Source organism: Phyllostomus hastatus, unplaced genomic scaffold (assembly GCF_019186645.2).
Source record: "Phyllostomus hastatus isolate PE091 unplaced genomic scaffold, TTU_PhHast_1.1 phas_contig_38, whole genome shotgun sequence".
NCBI classification, from domain to species: domain Eukaryota; kingdom Metazoa; phylum Chordata; class Mammalia; order Chiroptera; family Phyllostomidae; genus Phyllostomus; species Phyllostomus hastatus.
Window position 1 is genome coordinate 25,126,279 of NW_025333869.1, and position 17,953 is coordinate 25,144,231.

At 53.7% G+C, this 17,953-nt stretch overlaps 1 protein-coding gene across 1 annotated transcript in view; it reads right to left on the reverse strand.

Annotated features, from left to right (window-relative positions):
* Positions 1-17,953, reverse strand: part of CDH23 (cadherin related 23) — a 412,088-nt gene that overhangs the window by 99,647 nt on the left and 294,488 nt on the right. The window contains exons 20-24 of the mRNA XM_045841835.1: positions 15,107-15,219; positions 13,763-13,870; positions 4,770-4,959; positions 4,316-4,461; positions 1,571-1,790 (exon numbers count right to left, since the gene is read on the reverse strand). Coding sequence (XP_045697791.1) covers positions 1,571-1,790; positions 4,316-4,461; positions 4,770-4,959; positions 13,763-13,870; positions 15,107-15,219 — 777 coding nt within the window. The remainder of the gene's footprint in view (positions 1-1,570; positions 1,791-4,315; positions 4,462-4,769; positions 4,960-13,762; positions 13,871-15,106; positions 15,220-17,953) is intronic.

Genomic DNA, 17,953 nt, shown 5'->3' on the forward strand with positions numbered 1-17,953 from the left:
CCCACAGGGCATGGGTTTCCTATGCGTCGACACTTCCCACTTGTGAGCCAAGGGCCCCCAGGCTGGCTGGGGGCAGGACAGAGCTGACCAGAACCCCACATTCTGCCGCGGTCCCTGTTCCCTGGGGGGCTTGCTGCTGCCCCTGCTGTCCATGGGAGGTGAACACCCTACAGTCCCCAGTGTGTGCCTGACAACAACTGTTGTTGAGAGCCGATGAGAGTGACCGCTCCTCAGCTCTTCCCACGGGCCAAGCCCACACTAAATGCTTCCTGTCCTGGACCACACACGCCCCTCGAAGCAGCCTCACGAGGCAGCCATTACTAGACACACTGCATAGACAAGGAGGTAGAAGCTCAGAGCAGTTGGGTGACTTGTTCAAGGTCACACAGCAAGAGAGCGGTAGGGTTGGGGTCTTGGGAAGCCTGTTACCAGTTTGTGATGAGGTCCCAGGGAAAGTAATTGCCTTTGAGGACCCTTCCCCCTCAAATCATGCCATTTCCCTGACAGATTCCTTGTCTCAGCTCTGCACACAGAGCTGGGGCTTGGGGGGACCTGAACAGTGAATGGCCCCCGTGTTCCTTGGGCTGCTCTTCGTGTTTCACCAGGGGACAGGGTGGGCTCGTTTGCTGAGATGGGTCAGCCTGGGGGAACAGGCCTCTGAGAGGGGTCCTCTCTGAGGGGACTGGACATTCTCCCTCTATCACTGGCACAGAAGCGGGTCCTCAGACTGGCCGCAGGATCAAGGCGGCAAGCTGTGGGCCAGCAGGAGAGAGAACGCTCGGCTCTCTCTTGTCCTCACCATCTCAGGTGGTGGCTGAGGAGGGAGAGAGAGTGTTCGCGCCTGTGCTGAGCCAACCACCCCCGTCCCACGAAGGCCAGCAGAGCCAGGAAGGGGGCGGGCCTGTCCTGGAGAGCAGGCCCCATCTTGCCCATTGAACCCTGCACTTATTTCCTGGGCGTTATTCATGTCAATGTCCCTTTTCCCCCCAAAAATTACAGATACAGCCAGAGTGGAGAAGAAACAGTAGCCCCCGTCGGTCTCTCCCCGACAGAGGGAGGAGACAGTGGGAATTGTGGAGAGGGCCTGGGGGATGCCCTCATCCCCTCCAGGGGTCTGGGGACCCCAGCTGCCCTCCTCCCAGGGTGACACCTTCCAGGCACCTGGGAGGGGAAGTTCCTTTTGCATTTCCAAATAAAAACTCTGGTCTTCAAGGGAGACAGAGGGCTCTGCACCTCCCCAGACTGTTTGAGACCCTGAAGGCCCCACCCCTGCTTGAACCGCTCTGAGGCAGCTGGGATTAAAGAAGGAGCCCTTGGCTGTGGGCCCAGGCCACTGCCCCTGGGCTCTGGGGCCCTGAAGGCGTGGCCAGGTGGGAGAGGGCTCACTGGCATTTTTGACTTGGTGGAGGCAGGGGAGGCTGCACTGTGCCGAATGGTTCCAGGCGAGGAGGGCGCCCCATTAGACAGTGGAGAGCAGGGGTATGTGGGGGCTCCCCACCCCGCCTGGCACCGCCCCAAGGCCCATGCCCATGTGTTCAGCACACAGCAGGAGGCCCCTCGCCCTTCTCACCTCGGATGGTGAGCGTGCTGGTGGAGCTCTTGGTGGGCGTGCCCGCGTCAGTGGCCACCACCCGCAGCTGGTACTCGGCGATGCGCTCTCGGTCCAGCTCTGTGGTGGTGACCACGACGCCGCTGCTGCTGTTGATGAGGAAGTCCATGCGGGGCATGCCCACCTGCATGCGGTAGGACACCAGCCCGTTCAGGCCCTCATCCAGGTCGATGGCTACCACCTGAGGGTGGGGAGGGGCAGCGTGAGGAGGGGGCACCAGGACTGACGCTGGCCCCCTAAGAAGTGCCCCCTACTTCCCTCTTTCCCACTGACCTAGGCTCGGCTCTAGCCAGACCCACCTGCTGTCTTGCAGGGCCTCAGGCCAGGCCACTGTCCCCCGCCAGATGTTCTCTTGCGGGGGGAGCACCTCAGAGCTGAGAGGCACCAGACGCACCAAGTGGCCCTGGGTTGGGGTGGGGCTGCTTTGGAGCAAGAGTCCAGGTCCCCACAACTTTCCTCCTTCAGAACCCCGCCTTCTTTGTTAGGAAGCCAGTGACCTTTTGCTGCCAGATTGACCCCAGCTGGCTGGGCCCTCCAGACTCTGCGGGGTGCTGGCAGTCACCCCTCACCCTCCAGCCCCTCAGACGCTGGCTGGGTCGGTCGTCTCAGCTGACTCCCTCGCAAGTGGGGCTCGGCCACATAGAACGTGTTACCAGGGTTCCCTCCTCTGCTTTGTTTTGATTTGTAAGACAATGACAACAACAAGGTGACAATAAGGATCCATTTTTAAAAGTCACTTAAGTATTAGATCCTTTTTTGAAAAGCCATTGAGCCCCGGCCAAGGCCAGTTAGCTCAGATGGTTAGAGCACTGCCTAGTACGTTAAGGTTGTGGGTTCAATCCCTGGTCAGGGCACATCTAAGCATCAGCCAATGAATGCATAGATAAGTGGGACAACAGATCAGTGTTTCTCTCTCCCCTCCCACCTTCCTCTCTCTGTGTAAAATCAATAAATAAAAATTTTAATAAAGCCACAGGGGCCACGTGCCCATGTCCCTACACCCTTCCCATCTGCACCTCCAGTACTGATGAGAGAGATCCTATTCTGACTCAAGACCCTCCCTGATACGTTGAAGATTTTATGGAATTGGATTCAAGACATTTTAAAAAATGTGTAATAATGATTAAAATAAGAGCTTCGCATCAAGCCAAGACTCTCAGGATTGCAAGGAAATGTCAAGGTCATCTGGTCTAATTCATACCAACAAGCTGGACAAGAGGGTGTCCAGACTTAGCTTGAATGCTTTCCTGGATGGGGGGCTCACAACTTCTAATGTTTCTGCACACAGCCCTGGTCCCGGGAGAAGGTTCTTCTGCACATCCAGCAGAGATCATTGTTGGCTGAGGTAGTGGAGGGAACCCAGGGAACCACACAGCTCAAGCCAGAACCCTCTCTCTGCATCTGAAGACAGTTTCCAAGTTAAACACTGCCAGCTCCTCCAACCTTCAACTGGCTCCTTCTCACGATTCTGAGCCAGTTCCTCTGTGACCTCGGACACTGTGCTGGGGGCACGTCCTTCCTCTGTGGGTGAGTCCCTGGAGAGCCAGGTCTGGAGGCTCCTTCGGTCCCTCACGCAGACTCTCCTGTTTGGGGACCCCTCTCAGGGGCTGACTGCTGTTCCCTAGGTCATGGCTCCCCGTGCTGGGAGTTCAGGGAGAATATTCTGCTACATTAGGAGAGACCTAATGTTCCCTGGAATCTGTCGAACAGCACTATTAATCTCCTTTTACAGATGGAGAAACTGAGGCACAGTGGGCCTGATGAGCACCCCGTCTTCTCTGAATGGGACCAGGCTGACCAGATCCTGCCTCTTGGGGGTGAACTCTCATGATAGAGACAGAAAGTGCACATCAGCTCCCGTGTGTTTCCTGCAGTCTAGGTGCTGGGTTGCTTTACACTTACGTCTACACGGCCAGGTGGGTACTATTATGATCCCCACGTCACAGGGGAGAAAGCCAAGGCCCAGAGAGGTGAAGCCATATGCTCCCAGTCACCCAGCACACAGACAGTGGAGTTGGGATCCACACCCATATTGGTCGGACTCCAAGGCCCATGCTCCTAACTGTGAGGGCCTTTCTGTGTTTCCGGGGGTTATGGAGCAGGAGGCAGGGGGGCTGAGTTCAACACTAGGCTACACCCCTTTTTCCACAGAGGTTTGGGAAAATTTCTTAAGTTTCCTGCAAAATGGGAGGAATCCCACCCATTGTGTGAAGCTACCTTGGGGCTTCCAGGAAAGCACGGGAGGGGGACTGCCCCACGGAGGCCGGGCACACGGGCTGCATACGTCCGACCTTCTGTGTTCCAGAACCACCTGCTGGCCTAGGGTATTGGGGGTTTGGGGCCAGACCTCTGCAATCGGGCCCTGAGAAACTCTCGGACTTGGCTTCCCAGAATTCTCCTGGCCTCCCTCCCCTCTCCCTGCCTTTATCTGTCTCCCGCTGTGCTTTCCCTCCACCTCTCCACATCCCCCTGTCCTTCAAGACCCAGGTCAAGTCTCTGGGGAGCCTTCCGTCACCATCTCTCAGAACATCGGCCCTCCAAGCTGAGCATAGGCTGTGCCCTGTCTGGTGGCCTTGGCTGGCCTCCCCTGACTTGCGCCTGCAAAGTGCTCAGCTAGAGGCCAGGCACCCGCTGCCCACTTGTTGGCTGGTCAGGGTGAGCTGAGGGAGACAGAGCAGAGCCTCCGGTCAGGAGAGAGAAGCTCACCTGGTAGACGGAGACCCCCGCAGGGGTGCCTTCAAGTATCTCAGCCACAAAGGGCAGGTTTTGAAAGGTGGGGTCATTGTCATTGAGGTCCAGGAGGTTCACAAACACTGTGGCACTGCTGGTCGCTCTCAGAGGGGGCCTGCCACCTGAGGGGAGGGAAAGAGGGGTGCAGGAGAAAGAGGTCCAGGGAGAAGACAAGTGGGACAGGGGTAGGCTCAGCGACCCCCCTCCATCCCAGGGGCCCCTCCAGGGAGCAGCCTGGGCCCCACACCCCCAACCTCCTCGCCCCCTGAGGGCACTCTGGGGGATATCACCACTGGGAAGTGGATATCACCACTCTTAGTCATCAAGACACAGCCCTCCTAAGCAGGTCCAGGGCCCCCCAGAGGACAGGTGTGGTGTCGGGGCCCCGGCCCAGGTATGTGGGGCCATGAGGGGCACGAGGGGCACGTACAGTCCGTGACAGAGATGATGATCTTGCGCATGAGCTCCGCCTCGTGGGGGTCCGGGTTCTCCCGGTCCAGCATGACGTGGGTGGTGCGGATCTTGCCTGTGCTGCTGTTGATGCTGTAGAACTTGTTAGGCGGGTGGATGCTGTACACCAGGGTGCCGTTCTCCCCCAGGTCTGGGTCCACGGCCACCACCTGCCCGAGAGGGAGGGCGTTTCTGCACCCAGACCGCTGCCTGAGTTGCCTGGGCTCACACACCAGGCCGGGGCTCCCCACTCAGACCAGGGAGGCGGGGCTCCCCCCTGGCTCCAGCAAGGAGGCTGATGGGTGTCGGGAGGTGGAAGGGTCAGAGGATGAGTCAGCAGTGCAAGTCCTGCGATCCTTGGCTTCTCTACCTACTCAGCGTTGACCTTAAGTAACTCCCTTTCCCCACTTAAACCTCGGTCTTCTCATCTTAAAAGCAACACCTAGCACATACCAGCTTATAGGAGGCTCCCAACATCTCATAAATGCCAGGCCTGCTCTACATACTGTGAATTAATTATGGGGTGGATTCCTACAATTATGCCCATTTCACAGATGAGGCTCAGCAAGGCTCCCTAAATCCCCTAGCCAGGAAATGGCTCTGGGTCCCTCACTGCCAGAATGTCTTAGGGTCCTTCCCATCCAGATTTGTGGGGTAACATGCTATGGGCTTTGGGGAGACAGGGGCCCCAGGAGGTCCACAACCATGGAGCTCTTCAGGGTGAGGCTGAGAAGGGCTGGAAACCCCTGGCCGAGTTTTTGGAAGGACTCAAAACCCTGGATTTTGGGAACTGGGGTCCTTCTCATTAAATCCACTCTTCCTCTTTTGGAGCTTTTGATAGTGAGGCGATTTGAAGACAATCAGACTCTGCAACAGCAAAGATGACAGGGTGTGGGGAGGGACCCATGGACAAGCCACCCAGTTTGGAGGTGGGTCCAGCAACTTGGGAGAGCCATGGGGCTGGGGGAGGGGGATGCCGGGGGAGGGGGATGCTGGAGGAGGGAGTGGGCTGTCTCCCTGGAGGTGGGGAACGCCATTGCCAGGGGGCAGGGTCTCGGGATAGGGGTCCCAGATACTCTGGCCCCTTTAACTTTCCAGCCCCGCCTTGGTTCCCTGCTGGTATCCCCACCCCATGAAGGGATCGACCTCAGCGCACTGCTAACCCAGGGCCACAAACCCCACAGGCTGCTCTCTCCCAGTTCCCCAGGCCTGCCCATCCCCTGCTCTGCAGAGAATGTCTCCAGCCATCTACCTCTCATCAGGGGAAAGCAGAACTGAGAGGCAGAGGTCAGACTCAAGCTCACACAGCACCAGCCCTGGGGCCCATCAGCAGGCCCCCTAGGGTCTCAGGAAGGCAGTGGCACCCACCCTTCCGCCCGCCCGCCTTGTGCTACAGGCCCACTGCGCACCAGAAGGGACAGGATCAGTGGGGGCTGGGGCAGCTGTAGTCCCTGGGGCTTCATCAGGACAGTCTCATTTTTCACTCCAGGACACTTGGCGATGACAGCCCAGCCTCGTCAGCTCCTTTATCTTACTTGATGTGGGGCCTTTTGTGCTTTGGCAGCAGAATCTGTTCCTCCTCTGGCTTAATCCCCAGCCGAGGTGTCTCTGGGGCCACCAGACCAGAACAGACAGATTGGCCACTCTGGCCAAGGGCTCCTGTCTGCCCCTGAGAGAGGCTGTTGCTGGCACCGAACCCTGGGCCACCCCACGCCTCTCTGCTGCAGAGTGGGACGCTACCCCGGCTCCCTTCCCAGCTGGCTCAGCCCAGCCCTCCCTCCCCGTCTGCTGTCCCACAGGGCCGGGTGGAGCAGGTGGCCTTCTTCCCAAGGAGCCCTCACCATACCTGGCATGCTGCCTCAGTTTGCCCTGTCGCTAAAGGGGGACCCCACCACTCCTGTGCTGACAACAGGGGACGGGGCTCCCAGGCATCCAGGTGTGGCTCTAGTCAGGCAGCGTCCTGCTGGTGAGTAGAGGAGACCAGCAAGCCCTGCATTTCTGCAACAGTTTTCTCTCCAACTGCAGGAGGCAGACAGTTCTTACCCCCATCTTTCCGGTCCGGAGAACTGAGGTGCAGGGCAGCTAAGCGGCCTGTTCCACGCCAGCAGCCTGTTGCTGGACAACCCAGAATAAGTTCACGTGGGGGGAGGGGCTGCTTCTCCTCTCCCCTCCTCCACGCTAAGTGCCTGAGGGCACCTGGGGCAGCTGCTTCTGAGTGCTACCAGTAGGGGGTGGGTGCTGGTATCTGGCCAGTGGGCCTGTCCCAGCTCACCAGGCGGCAGCGTCAGGGCACAGGAGCGGGCAGCAGGCTGTGACCCCGAGGGCTCCCTGCTGGGCGATTGTGGAGACTCACTGCTCTGCTCTCATTCATTTCCCATTTCACGCTCTCGTCATTTTTCTCCCGGCCTGATGGGACTAATCTCTCCCTCTCCCCTCTCCTTTATTTTGCTGGAGGGCTTTGAAAGACTCTAAATCAATGCCCATCAGCCAGGTCCTTGAAGCAGACTGCAGGAGGCAGGACGCAGAGTGGGGCCAAAACGTCCCTTGCAGACAGAGTACAGTCGCTGTGCAAGCTCACACCTGTGCGGTGGACACTGTCGGTACACACGGGCTCACACGGGCACACACGCTTGGCCAACCCTGAGTGTACCTGAATGCAGGCATACACTCGCCTGCACACAGTCTCTGAAAAGTCATCCAGATGGTCCCTGACTCAGACTCCAGGGCCTGTGCCCCCTTGAGGGGGCCCTTGGGAGAGTCCCGGCTCACATCCTAATCTCCATCTGACGAGGAAGACCCAACCCGACCTGGCGGAACCGGGGAAGGAAAGTACGTCCTTCAGCCGCTTTCATTCACAAATATTTCGAGTGCTTGCAATGGCCTGGCACTGCGCTAGGATCAGGGGCTCAACAGTGCACAAGACAGATGTGACTCCAGCAAGGGAGGCAGGTCATGGCGACAACAGCTGCCCTTTACCGACCACTCACCATGTGCCAGTGCGCTTCGTGTACTGTGGCTCTCACAGCACAAACCACAGCTCTTTCTGGTGGCTAACTACCCCGTTTTCTAGGTGAAAAGAAGCACAGCGGAGCACAGCTCTAGATGGAGCACAGTGAGGCTGAGTAACTTGCCCAAGGTCACACAGCCAGCAAGTGGTATGGCTAAGATTCGAGTCTAAGACATTTTGGTACCAGAGGCTGCCCATTGAATCACTAGGCTATACTGCCTCTTACGAAGAAACGAACAAACAAATAAACCCGGGTTGGGGGGCCAGCTCTGAAGCAAGCCATATGGAGAGGGCCAGAGTTATGTTAGGCAGGGTAGTTAAGGAGGGCCTCTCTGTGGAGGTGGCATTTTGATCTGGGAGATGGGAGGAGAATAAGCCAGCCATGGAAAGAGCAGAGCTGGGGGAGTGGAGGAAGAAGAGCACTCTGGGAGCCGGGGTGGCATGTGGGCTGGCAGGTGAGAGGGTGGAGATCTCGTGCAGCGGCTCTGAGGTGGGCCAGAGCTCGGTGAGTTCAGAAACTGAAAGGCCAGCATGTACATTGGGTGCGAGGGGTGTGGCGGGTGTGAGAAGAGCGGTGGGGGATGAGTCAGGAGGTGGGTCAGCCTCCCTTCAAATACCACCGCCTCCTTGATGTCACCTGCGGGCTAGCTGCGCCCTGCACTGCGGCCTCCCCCGCTCACACCTCAGCAACAGCGCCCCCTCTCCAGGGCCACCGTGGGGCCCTGGCAGGGGGCCCCTCAGAGGTATGAACACATGCCCACCTATGTAGACGCACATATACTTCATGGCTATAAGGTTTGAAAGAATTTTTATGACTATTCCTTTTGAAATTATTTTCCTCTGACAAACTCAATTAACGTGTGGGCTCTTTGACTTCTGGTTTCCTGGCAACCATTCACAACTGGAAATTCCAGATATTTCTGGAAAACTCTCAAAAATTCTAGAAAATCGAACCTATACAGTGGGACCTCAGTTCTCGAACTTAATTTGTCCTGGAAAACTGTTCAAGAGGTGGTTTGTTCGAAAACCGAATCTCCTGTCTGTTGCCCAGTGACGTGAGGGATCACACGGCGTCGGCGTGAGAGCGCGGTCGGGCGAGTGCAGGCCTGTGGTTTTGTCAGCAGCCGAGCCACTTCTCCTGTGAGCAACTTTGTCGAGACCAAATTGTTTGAGAACCGAGGTTTGACTGTAATTTGCTCTCAAATGTAAAGAAATTTTTAAAATATATCGTATTGATTATGCTATTACAGTTGTTCCACTTCCCCCCCTTTACTCCCCTCCCCCCTACATACCCCCTCCCACCTGAATTCCCCCCTTTAGTTCATGTCCGTGGGTCATACATATAAGTTCTTTGACTTCTACATTTCCTATACTATTCTTACCCTCCCCCTATCTATTTTCTACCTGCCATCTATGCTACTTATTCTCTGTACCTTTTCCCCCTCTCTCCTCTTCCCACTCCCCTGTTGCTAACCCTCCATGTGATCTCCATTTCTGTGATTCTGTTCCTGTTCTAGTTGTTTGCTTAGTTTGCTTTTGTTTTTGTTTTAGGTATAGTTGTTAATAACTGTGAGTTTGCTGTCATTTTACTGTTTATATTTTTTATCTTCTTTTTCTTAGATAAGTCCCTTTAACATTTCATATAATAAGGGCTGGGTGATGATGAACTCCTTTCACTTGACCTTATCTGAAAAATGCTTTATCTGCCCTTTCATTCTAAGTGAAAGCTTTGCTGGATAGAGTAATCTTGGATGTATGGGCTTGCCTTTCATGACTTGGAATATTTCTTTCCAGCCCCTTCTTGCCTGCAAGGTCTCTTTTGAGAAATCAGCTGATAGTCTTATGGGAACTCCTTTGTAGGTAATTGTCTCTTTTTCTCTTGCTGCTTCTAAGATTCTCTCCTTATTTTTAATCTTGGGTAAGATAATTACGATGTGCCTTGGTATGTCCCTCCTTAGGTCTAACTTCTTTGGGATTCTCTGAGCTTCCTGGACTTCCTGGAAGTCTATTTCCTTTGCCAGATTGGGGAAATTGTCTTTTATTATTCATCCAAAATACCTTTCCAAATAAGTTTTCATCCAAATAACTTTTCCACTTGTTGCTTTTCCTCTTCTCCTTCTGGTACCCCTATAATTCAGATGTTGGAATGTTTAAGGATGTCCTGGAGGTTCCTAAGCCTCTCCTCATTTTTTGAATTCTTGTTTCTTCCTTCTTTTCTGTTTGGTTTGTTTCTTTCTTCCTTCTGGTCCATACCATTGATTTGAATCCCAGTTTCCTTCCCATCACTGTTCCCTGTACATTTTCCTTTATTTCACTTAGCATAGCCTTCATTTTTTCATCAAATTTGGAACCAAATTCAACCAATTCTATGAGCATCCTGATTACCAGTGTTTTGAACTGTGCATCTGACAGGTTGGCTATCATTGCTTAGTTGTATTATTTCTACATACAACTTTGATCTGTTTTCTGATCTGTTCTTTCCTTTGGGCCATTTTTTTCTCAGTGCGCCTGTTATATAATGAGGGTCAGAGCCTTAGATGTTCACCAGGGTGGGGCAACCCAGTAGCTGGGTTGTGACGCTATATGTGGGGGAGGGGCCCGAGAGGGAACAGTGCCACTTGCTCTGCTCTCTGACGGTTTTGTCACTTCTCCCACTTCCTACAAACAAAGTGGGCCCTTCTGGTGCTGATTCCCGGGTGGGTGGGTTTGTGTATGTTCTAGGACCCTGTGGGTCTCTCCAACAAACTCTCCTGTGAGGCTGGGAGTCTCTCACGCTGCCTCAACCCCCACAGGTGTTTTCAATCAGAGGTTTGAGGCTTTATTTCCCCACGCTGGGACCCTGGGTTGTGCGGTCTGTCTTGAACTCCAGCTGTTCCTCCCGGTTTATCTGCAGGTGAATGTGGGACTGCCCGCTCTGCCAGCCACCGCCTCCCTGAGTCCACCAGCTGCTGCCATGCCGTGAGTCCTCCCCACCTAGCCACCTGTCTCCGCCCCTCCTACCGGTCTGGATGGATGTTTCTTCTTTAACTCCTTGGTTGTCAGACTTCCATACAGTTCAATTTTCTGTCAGTTCTGGTTGTTTTTTTTTTTGAAAGTCGTTGTGGTCCTTCTTTTGGTTGTGTGAGGAGGTACAGTGTGTCTACCTACGCCTCCATCTTGGCCAGAAGTCAAATGTAATGAAATTTTTATAAATACTAAATTTCACAGTTACTAAAGTTGCCATAATATACAGCAGGGGTGTCAAACTCATTTTCACCAGGGGCCACATCAGCCTTGCAGTTGCCTTCAAAGGGCCAGAATAATCTTAGGACTGTATAAACGTAACTACTCCTTAACTGTTAAGGGGTTGAAATTACAATCGGCTCTTTAAAGGCAGCTGAGAGGCTGATGTGGCCCCCGGTGAAAATGAGTCTGACACCCCTGGCGCACAGGGTCTGGCAGAAGTAACGCCACTGAGAGTGGTTGATGGGGTACGTGAGTGTGTTGCACGAGATGGACAGCCATTTGGACATTTCACCTAAAACATCACATGGTGTGATATTGTCATGATACAGAATCACATGCTCGTGATTTTGTAATAATAAAGGGCGTTATTTGTGCTGGACCCTGTATTTGGTAGCTGTTTCACGTAAGTTTTAATTCTGATTTTGCTCTTTTCCTTTTGAACTTCCGAGGCCCAGCATTCTTTTTCAGGTCTCAAACACTGCCATGGGTCATGGACAAGCTTGAGGGTCCCTGCCCTGTGGCTGCCCTGAGCTGGGGAGTCGTGGGCATGTCCAGTCTGTGTTGAGGGGTGGGCAGCTCACATGTCCATTTCCCAGAGGCAAAGCTAGGGCAGATCTTGCTGGCTACGTAGGCCTGATAGGGACTCTGGCTTTTACACAAGGTGAGATGGGACCCAGTGGTGAGTTTGAGCAAAAGAGGGTCACGAAAGTCCCTGAGGGCAGAACAGAAGAACTGTTGCTTCCTGTACTCCTGAGCCTGCCTAGCATGGGGCCTGGCACATAGTAGATGCTCACTGAGGCTATGTTGAGGTTTCCTTGAGATGAGGAGGTGCTGGGTAGCAGGCCCATTGTCTATGCCTGCTCATGGCTCAGAAGGATGTGAGGAAAGGCTGGGGACCCAGACAAGGCCACTGGGGACCAGATCCGGGAAAAGCCCAATGCCAAGTGCTGTCCCAACCCAGCAGACTTATTCGTTTTGTCCAGAAGGTGGACACCTCACTAATGGTGGCCCTGCCTGGTCACTCACGTAGCCACTTTTTCCCAGGGACACCTCCCTCACTTGCCTCTAAATTCCCTGTGGGAAGAATTTCCCAGAAATATAAAGCAAAGGGAAGAGTTCAGGTGTTCTGAGGTGGGCAACCAAACCCAGCCCTTGGGATCTCTGGCTCAGCTTGTCCAGGGCTAGAACCCAAGTGCCCACGAGGTGGCAGCAGAGAGTGCCCATCAGATCTGGAGTCCTAGAGAGTGCCTGGAAAGGCACAGGGAAATGGTTTCCTAACCTGGCCCTGGGCTAAAAGGAGTTCCCTCTCCCAGCAAGGTTTTGAAAAACCACCTATTCCAGATTCCTCACCCCTGCCCTACTGGAATCTCGGGCAGGGGACTTGCCCACCAGTTGAGAACCATTCAGATTTTGAACACATAGAAAAGAGGCTAGGGCAGGTGTGAAGGTTCCCTCCCTCTCTCTCTCCCTCCCTCCAGGTTGTCATCCTCTCCCATCAAGACTCAGGTGGACTTTGTCACTATGGCTGTGGCTGATGAAGAGTAGGGGCAGACACAGCCAGCCTAAGACTGCTTGAGTGCAGGGTAGGGCCACCTTGCTGGAGGGCTGGAGGTGAGGGTTACCATCCCTTCCCCTACCCCAGCCCACCCAAGCTCCCCAGGCTCTCAGGACCTGGACCACCTGCAGGGCAGCCCCGAGCCAGCAGAGAGATGAGGCTGTTGGGCTAGGTAGTTTCAGAGGCAGACAGGGCTGGGCGTGAGTCCTGGCTCAGGGACCTGGGGCAAACCCCTCAAACTCTAAGTCTCAGGGTCTCCCATAGTACACCGGGAGCAAGGAGTCCATCTGCCACGTGCAGTGGTCACACGGATAAGAAGACTTCACGAGAAAACCCCAGCACCGCGCCGGGCACGGTCCGACATTCAATAAGTGGGGTTGCCATGAGCTCTAGGTTCCTGTCCCTCATAGGCTGACTAGGTGGCTGTGGTGGGGGGACACTGGGGGTAAGTCTCCCCAGGTGAGACCAAATGGGGCACCAGTATAGGGGAGGAAAAGGAAAGGGGGTCACAAAAGTGGGGTGCTCATCCCTGACTTTCCTCAGCTTCTCCGGGACACTGGTCTCCATTCTAGATACCCGAAGGCTTCGGCCATGTCTCCCCCTCCCCACCCCGAGTCATGCCCCTGCTCACAGCACTTGGATGTTTATACACGCAGCGTGCACAGGGGTCTGTGCACACCTGGACCATCCCACACCAGGAAGCCCTCAGGTGAACTTCAGCCCCTACTGGGGCAGCCCTGGGGCCTGCTGACCCAGGTAGCTACGGTGACGGAAGCAGTGAAGGAACAGTGCTGAGGGCAGAGCTGAAGCTTGTGCACCTTGAGGGAGGGGCCTGTGCCTTGCCAGGGGAGGTAGAGGCTCTCCTGGGGGTGTCGCCAGAGTCTGGGGTTCTTAGGGCTATAAGCTGAACCAGCCCTAGGTCCCCTGGAACGGTCCCTGGAATGCCTGCACTCCCTTGGACAAAGCTGAAGCCCAGTGTCGCTGAAGACTGGATGAGGGCTGTCCCCTGACCTCTGACTACCCTTCACCATGCAAGAGAGCTCCTGGAACTTGGCTCTAAGAGCTGGCTCCGAGGGAAACATGAAGTCCATCCGCCCCCATGGCCAGGCCCACAGCCCTCATGTGGGAATGGCAGAGACCCCTGGGAAGGGCAGACCGGGAGCTCTACTGCCCCACCACCACTTACCGTGGTCACGTCAGAGTCTGGAGGGGTCATCTCCACCAGGTTGATGTAGTAGGGGGCGTCCTTCCAGGTGGGGTGGTTGTCGTTGATGTCCAGGAGGGTGATGTTGACCTATGAAGCCATAAGGGGCGCTGTGGGACACACGCAGCTGGGTTGCACACGGACAGCGCCCATGAGGGGGATGTACTCAGATGCCTATGGAGCATTATGGCATTAATTCCATAGACTCCACCCCCTTTGGGGGGGTCTCAGGTGAGGGCCTGGCTTTCAAGGACAGCATGAAGCCAAGACCCTTCAGGGGGCTAAGGTGTTGTCCCGTTAGGAGGCAGAGGAAAAGATGAGATGACCCCTGAGATCCTTCCTGTGACCTGGGACTTGTCATTCCCCCACCCCCAGCCTTGACTAAAGGTGATTGACAGGATGGGGGGGTTAGGGTGGGGTCTCAATTCCTTGAGCTTCCCAGACTCAGCTATAAGCCAAGCAATTTCCCGGCTCACCTGTCACCAGGTAAATAATTTATAGAGCTCTGAATCCTATTAGCAGGGGCCTCCTGTGACTGAATAAGGCACTGGGGATTTCCTGCCAAGTCTCTGGCCAGGCAATACAAATTCCAGCCTGTCTGGCCGGCAAGGCTGGGGCAGTGGCTCAGGGCAAATGCTGTGGGTAGGGTGGGGGCAATGGGGAGAGGTCAGAAGAGGGGACCCCAGGGAGAGCCAAAGAAAGCAAACAAAGATCGAGGGTGGGGGGAGGTGTCTGCCGGCCTTCCTGCTTCCTTTCCCACAGGGGGGTTTATTGCCTCTTGCCTCCCCCATTCTCTTCTGCAGCCAGAGCCCAGTGAGGACCCTCAATCGTCCTTCCTCTAGCTCCCCACCCCGAGGCACCTTGCTGGAGTGACATGGCCTTGTATGGGGGTGCTGGGCCTTCATGGGTCCTACTTGCTCACGGCAGGGCAACCCAGGCATCGTTTCTCAGTATCACAGGGCTAGGGGTGGGATGGTGACAAGCCCCAGGGACCCTCTAGGGGCACTGCTTCCTGCTCTGAGCCACTCTTCCTGGCAGAAACACCTGCTCCTGTAGGGGCCCATGGGGAGGGCCTGTGGGTCTTCTGCCTTCTCCTGCCTGACCAGATGGCCTTTTAGGTGCAGAGGAGAAAATATTTAATTCTCTGATTGCCCCCACGTCCCAGCCGGGAGTGCCTTTCTTCCCACAGCTGCAGTGACCCCAGGGCTGACCTTGGCTGACAGAGAGTTGATAGCTACTACCCTCACTGCACTAGACGAAGTGCCTAGAGGCCTAGAGGTGCAGCCTGAAGGTAGGCTGGGGAGCAAGGGAGGAGCAGGCACTCACAGTGGCAATGCCAGTTTTCTGGTTGTGGCCCACACCCCCGTCCACTGCTCGTACGATGAGGATGTATTCAGCCTTGGTCTCACGGTCGAGCAGCGAGGTGGTGGTGATTTCACCTGCAGAAGAGGTGGGCGCGTGAGAGAGGGTTCAGGTGGCCCAGGGAGAGATCAGGGAAGGAGGGAGGGAGGAAGGAAAGGAGGAAGGAGAGAGGGGAAGAACAGAGAGAGAAACAGTATGAAAGAGGGATGCATGCAAGACCAAACGATCTGGCAGTGTGCATGGGAGTGCATGTGGGCTGGGGCGAAGGGCAGGCTCGGCATCCCTGTCTGGGGAACTGAGCCCCAGAGCTGGGCAATGTCACCCCGTGATGAGGAGGCATGTTCAAATGTGGGAAAATCAAGGCCAATTATGGGGTTGGTGGCTGGAAAACAGGGCAGAAGGGCCATTTGGCTTCAAGCTCAAATACCAAGACCTCTCGGACTTTTGACATTATCTTACTGGCTTTATCACTTAGGACTAGTTTCTCCAAGTCTGTGTACCTCAGTTTCCTCGGCTAGTCAAAAGGGAGCAGGGACGGGACCTGCCTCATCGGGCTGCTGTGGGTTGAACCTCGTCATCATGGAGAGCTGAGGCCAGTGCTGGGCACGATTTACCCGTACGGTCACAGAAACACAGCTGCAGGCCGAGACACGCCGAGTGTCTCACGCAGGCTGCGACTTGTGACTCGCCAGCGGGCAGTGCAATTTATCACGCACTGAGAAGAGTTATAAAATAGTTTTCTTAATTACCTGAGAGTAACATAATTATATTTCCTTGAAATTTTACAAACCAGTGATCCTACTAAAGATATACATTTAAAATCGACCACAACTTTTGTTAGGCTGTGTTTTGGCTTCTTTTTGTATTTTGGTCCAACAAACACACGACCGTCGGCCTGGCAGTGCAGTGCTGGTAGCTATTTGATACCCAGCCCCCCCCCCCCCCAAATAAAAAGGTCTTTGCCAACTTCCGTGGTGTAAACATTCCTACCAGGTCCCATTTTAGACTATCAGCTCACTTCTGTCCAAGAAGAAGGCATAGGTAGATACACTTTGCCTCCTTGAATAACCAAAAGAAAGACAACAGCAAATTAAAAACAAAAAATAACCAGAACTGACAGAAAATCAAACTGTATGGTTGTCCAACAACCAAGGAGGAGTTAAAGAAGAAACATTCATCCAGACTGGTAGGAGGCGTGGAGGGCAGCTGGGGTGGAGAGGATGTGCAGGAAGGTGACAGCTGGAGGACCTGGCAGTCCCACATTTGTGTGCAGATAAACCAGGAGGAACAACTGGGGAGTGAGACAGACCTCGAAACCCAGGGTTCCAGCAGGGGGAAATACAGCCTCAAAGCCTCTGGCTATAAAAACCTGTGGGGGTTGAGGCAGTGGGAGAAACTCCCAGCCTCACAGGAGAGTTCACTGGAGAGACCCACAGGGTCCTAGAATGTATACAAGCCAACCCACTAGGGAATCAGCACCAGAAGGGCCCAATTTTCTTGTGGGTAGTGGGGGAAGTGACTGAAAACTGGCCAAGGGCAGAGCAAGAGGGATTGTTCCCTCTCCAACATACAGCAGCACAATACAGGGACGTGGGTTGCCCCACCATGGTGAATAGCTAAGGCTCTGCCACTTACAATGTTAACAGGCACAACGAGATAACAAATTATGGCCCAATGAAAGAACAGATCAAAGCTCCAAAAATAGAACTAAGTGATGGAAAAATAGCCAACCTATCAGATGCACAGTTCAAAACACTGGTAATCAGGATGCTCACAAAAATGGTTAACTATGGTTGCAAAATGGAGGTAAAAGTGAAGGCTATGAAAAATGAAATGAAGGAAAATGCATAGGGAACCAACAGAGATGGGAAGGAAACTGGGACTCAAATCAATGATTTGGAGCAGAAGGAAGAAATAACCATTCAACCACAATAGAATGAAGAAACAAGAATTCAAAAAAAAAAAATGAGGAGAGGCTTAGGAACCTCCAGGACAACTTTAAACGTTCTAACATCTGAATCACAGGGGTGCCAAAAGGAGAAGAGGAAGAGCAAGAAATTGAAAATTTATTTGAACAAATAATGAAAGAGAACTTCCCCAATCTGGCAAAGGAAATAGACCCCCAGGAAGTCCAGGAAGCTCAGAGAATCCCAAAGAAGTTAGACCTAAGGAGGAACACAGCAAGGCATATCATAATTACATTAGCCAAGATTAAAAATAAGGAGAGAATCTTAGAAACAGCAAGAGAAAAGGAGACAGTACCTATAAAGGAGGTCCCATAAGACTGTCAGCTAATTTCTCAAAAGAGACCTTACAGGCAAGAAGGGGCTGGAAAGAAGTATTCCAAGTCGTGAAAGGCAAGGACCTACATCCAAGATTACTCTATCCAGCAAAGCTTTCACTTAGAATGGAAGGGCTGATAAAGTGCTTCTCAGATAAGGTCAAGTGAAAGGAGTTTATCATCACCAAGCCCTTATTATATGAAATGTTAAAGGGATTTATCTAAGAAAAAGAAGATAAAAAATATGAACACTAAAAAGACAACAAGCTCACAACTATCAACAACTGAACCTAAAAAAAAAACAAAAACAAAAACAAAAGCAAACTAAGCAAACAACTAGAACAGGAACAGAATCACAGAAATGGAGATCACATTGAGGGTTATTAGTGGTAAGGGGGAGGGGGGAGAATGTAGGAAAAGGTACAGGGAATAAGAAGCATAAGTGGTAGGTACAACATAGACAGGGGGAGGTTAAGAATAATATGGGAAATGGAGAAGCCAAAGAACTTATATGTATGACCCATGGATAT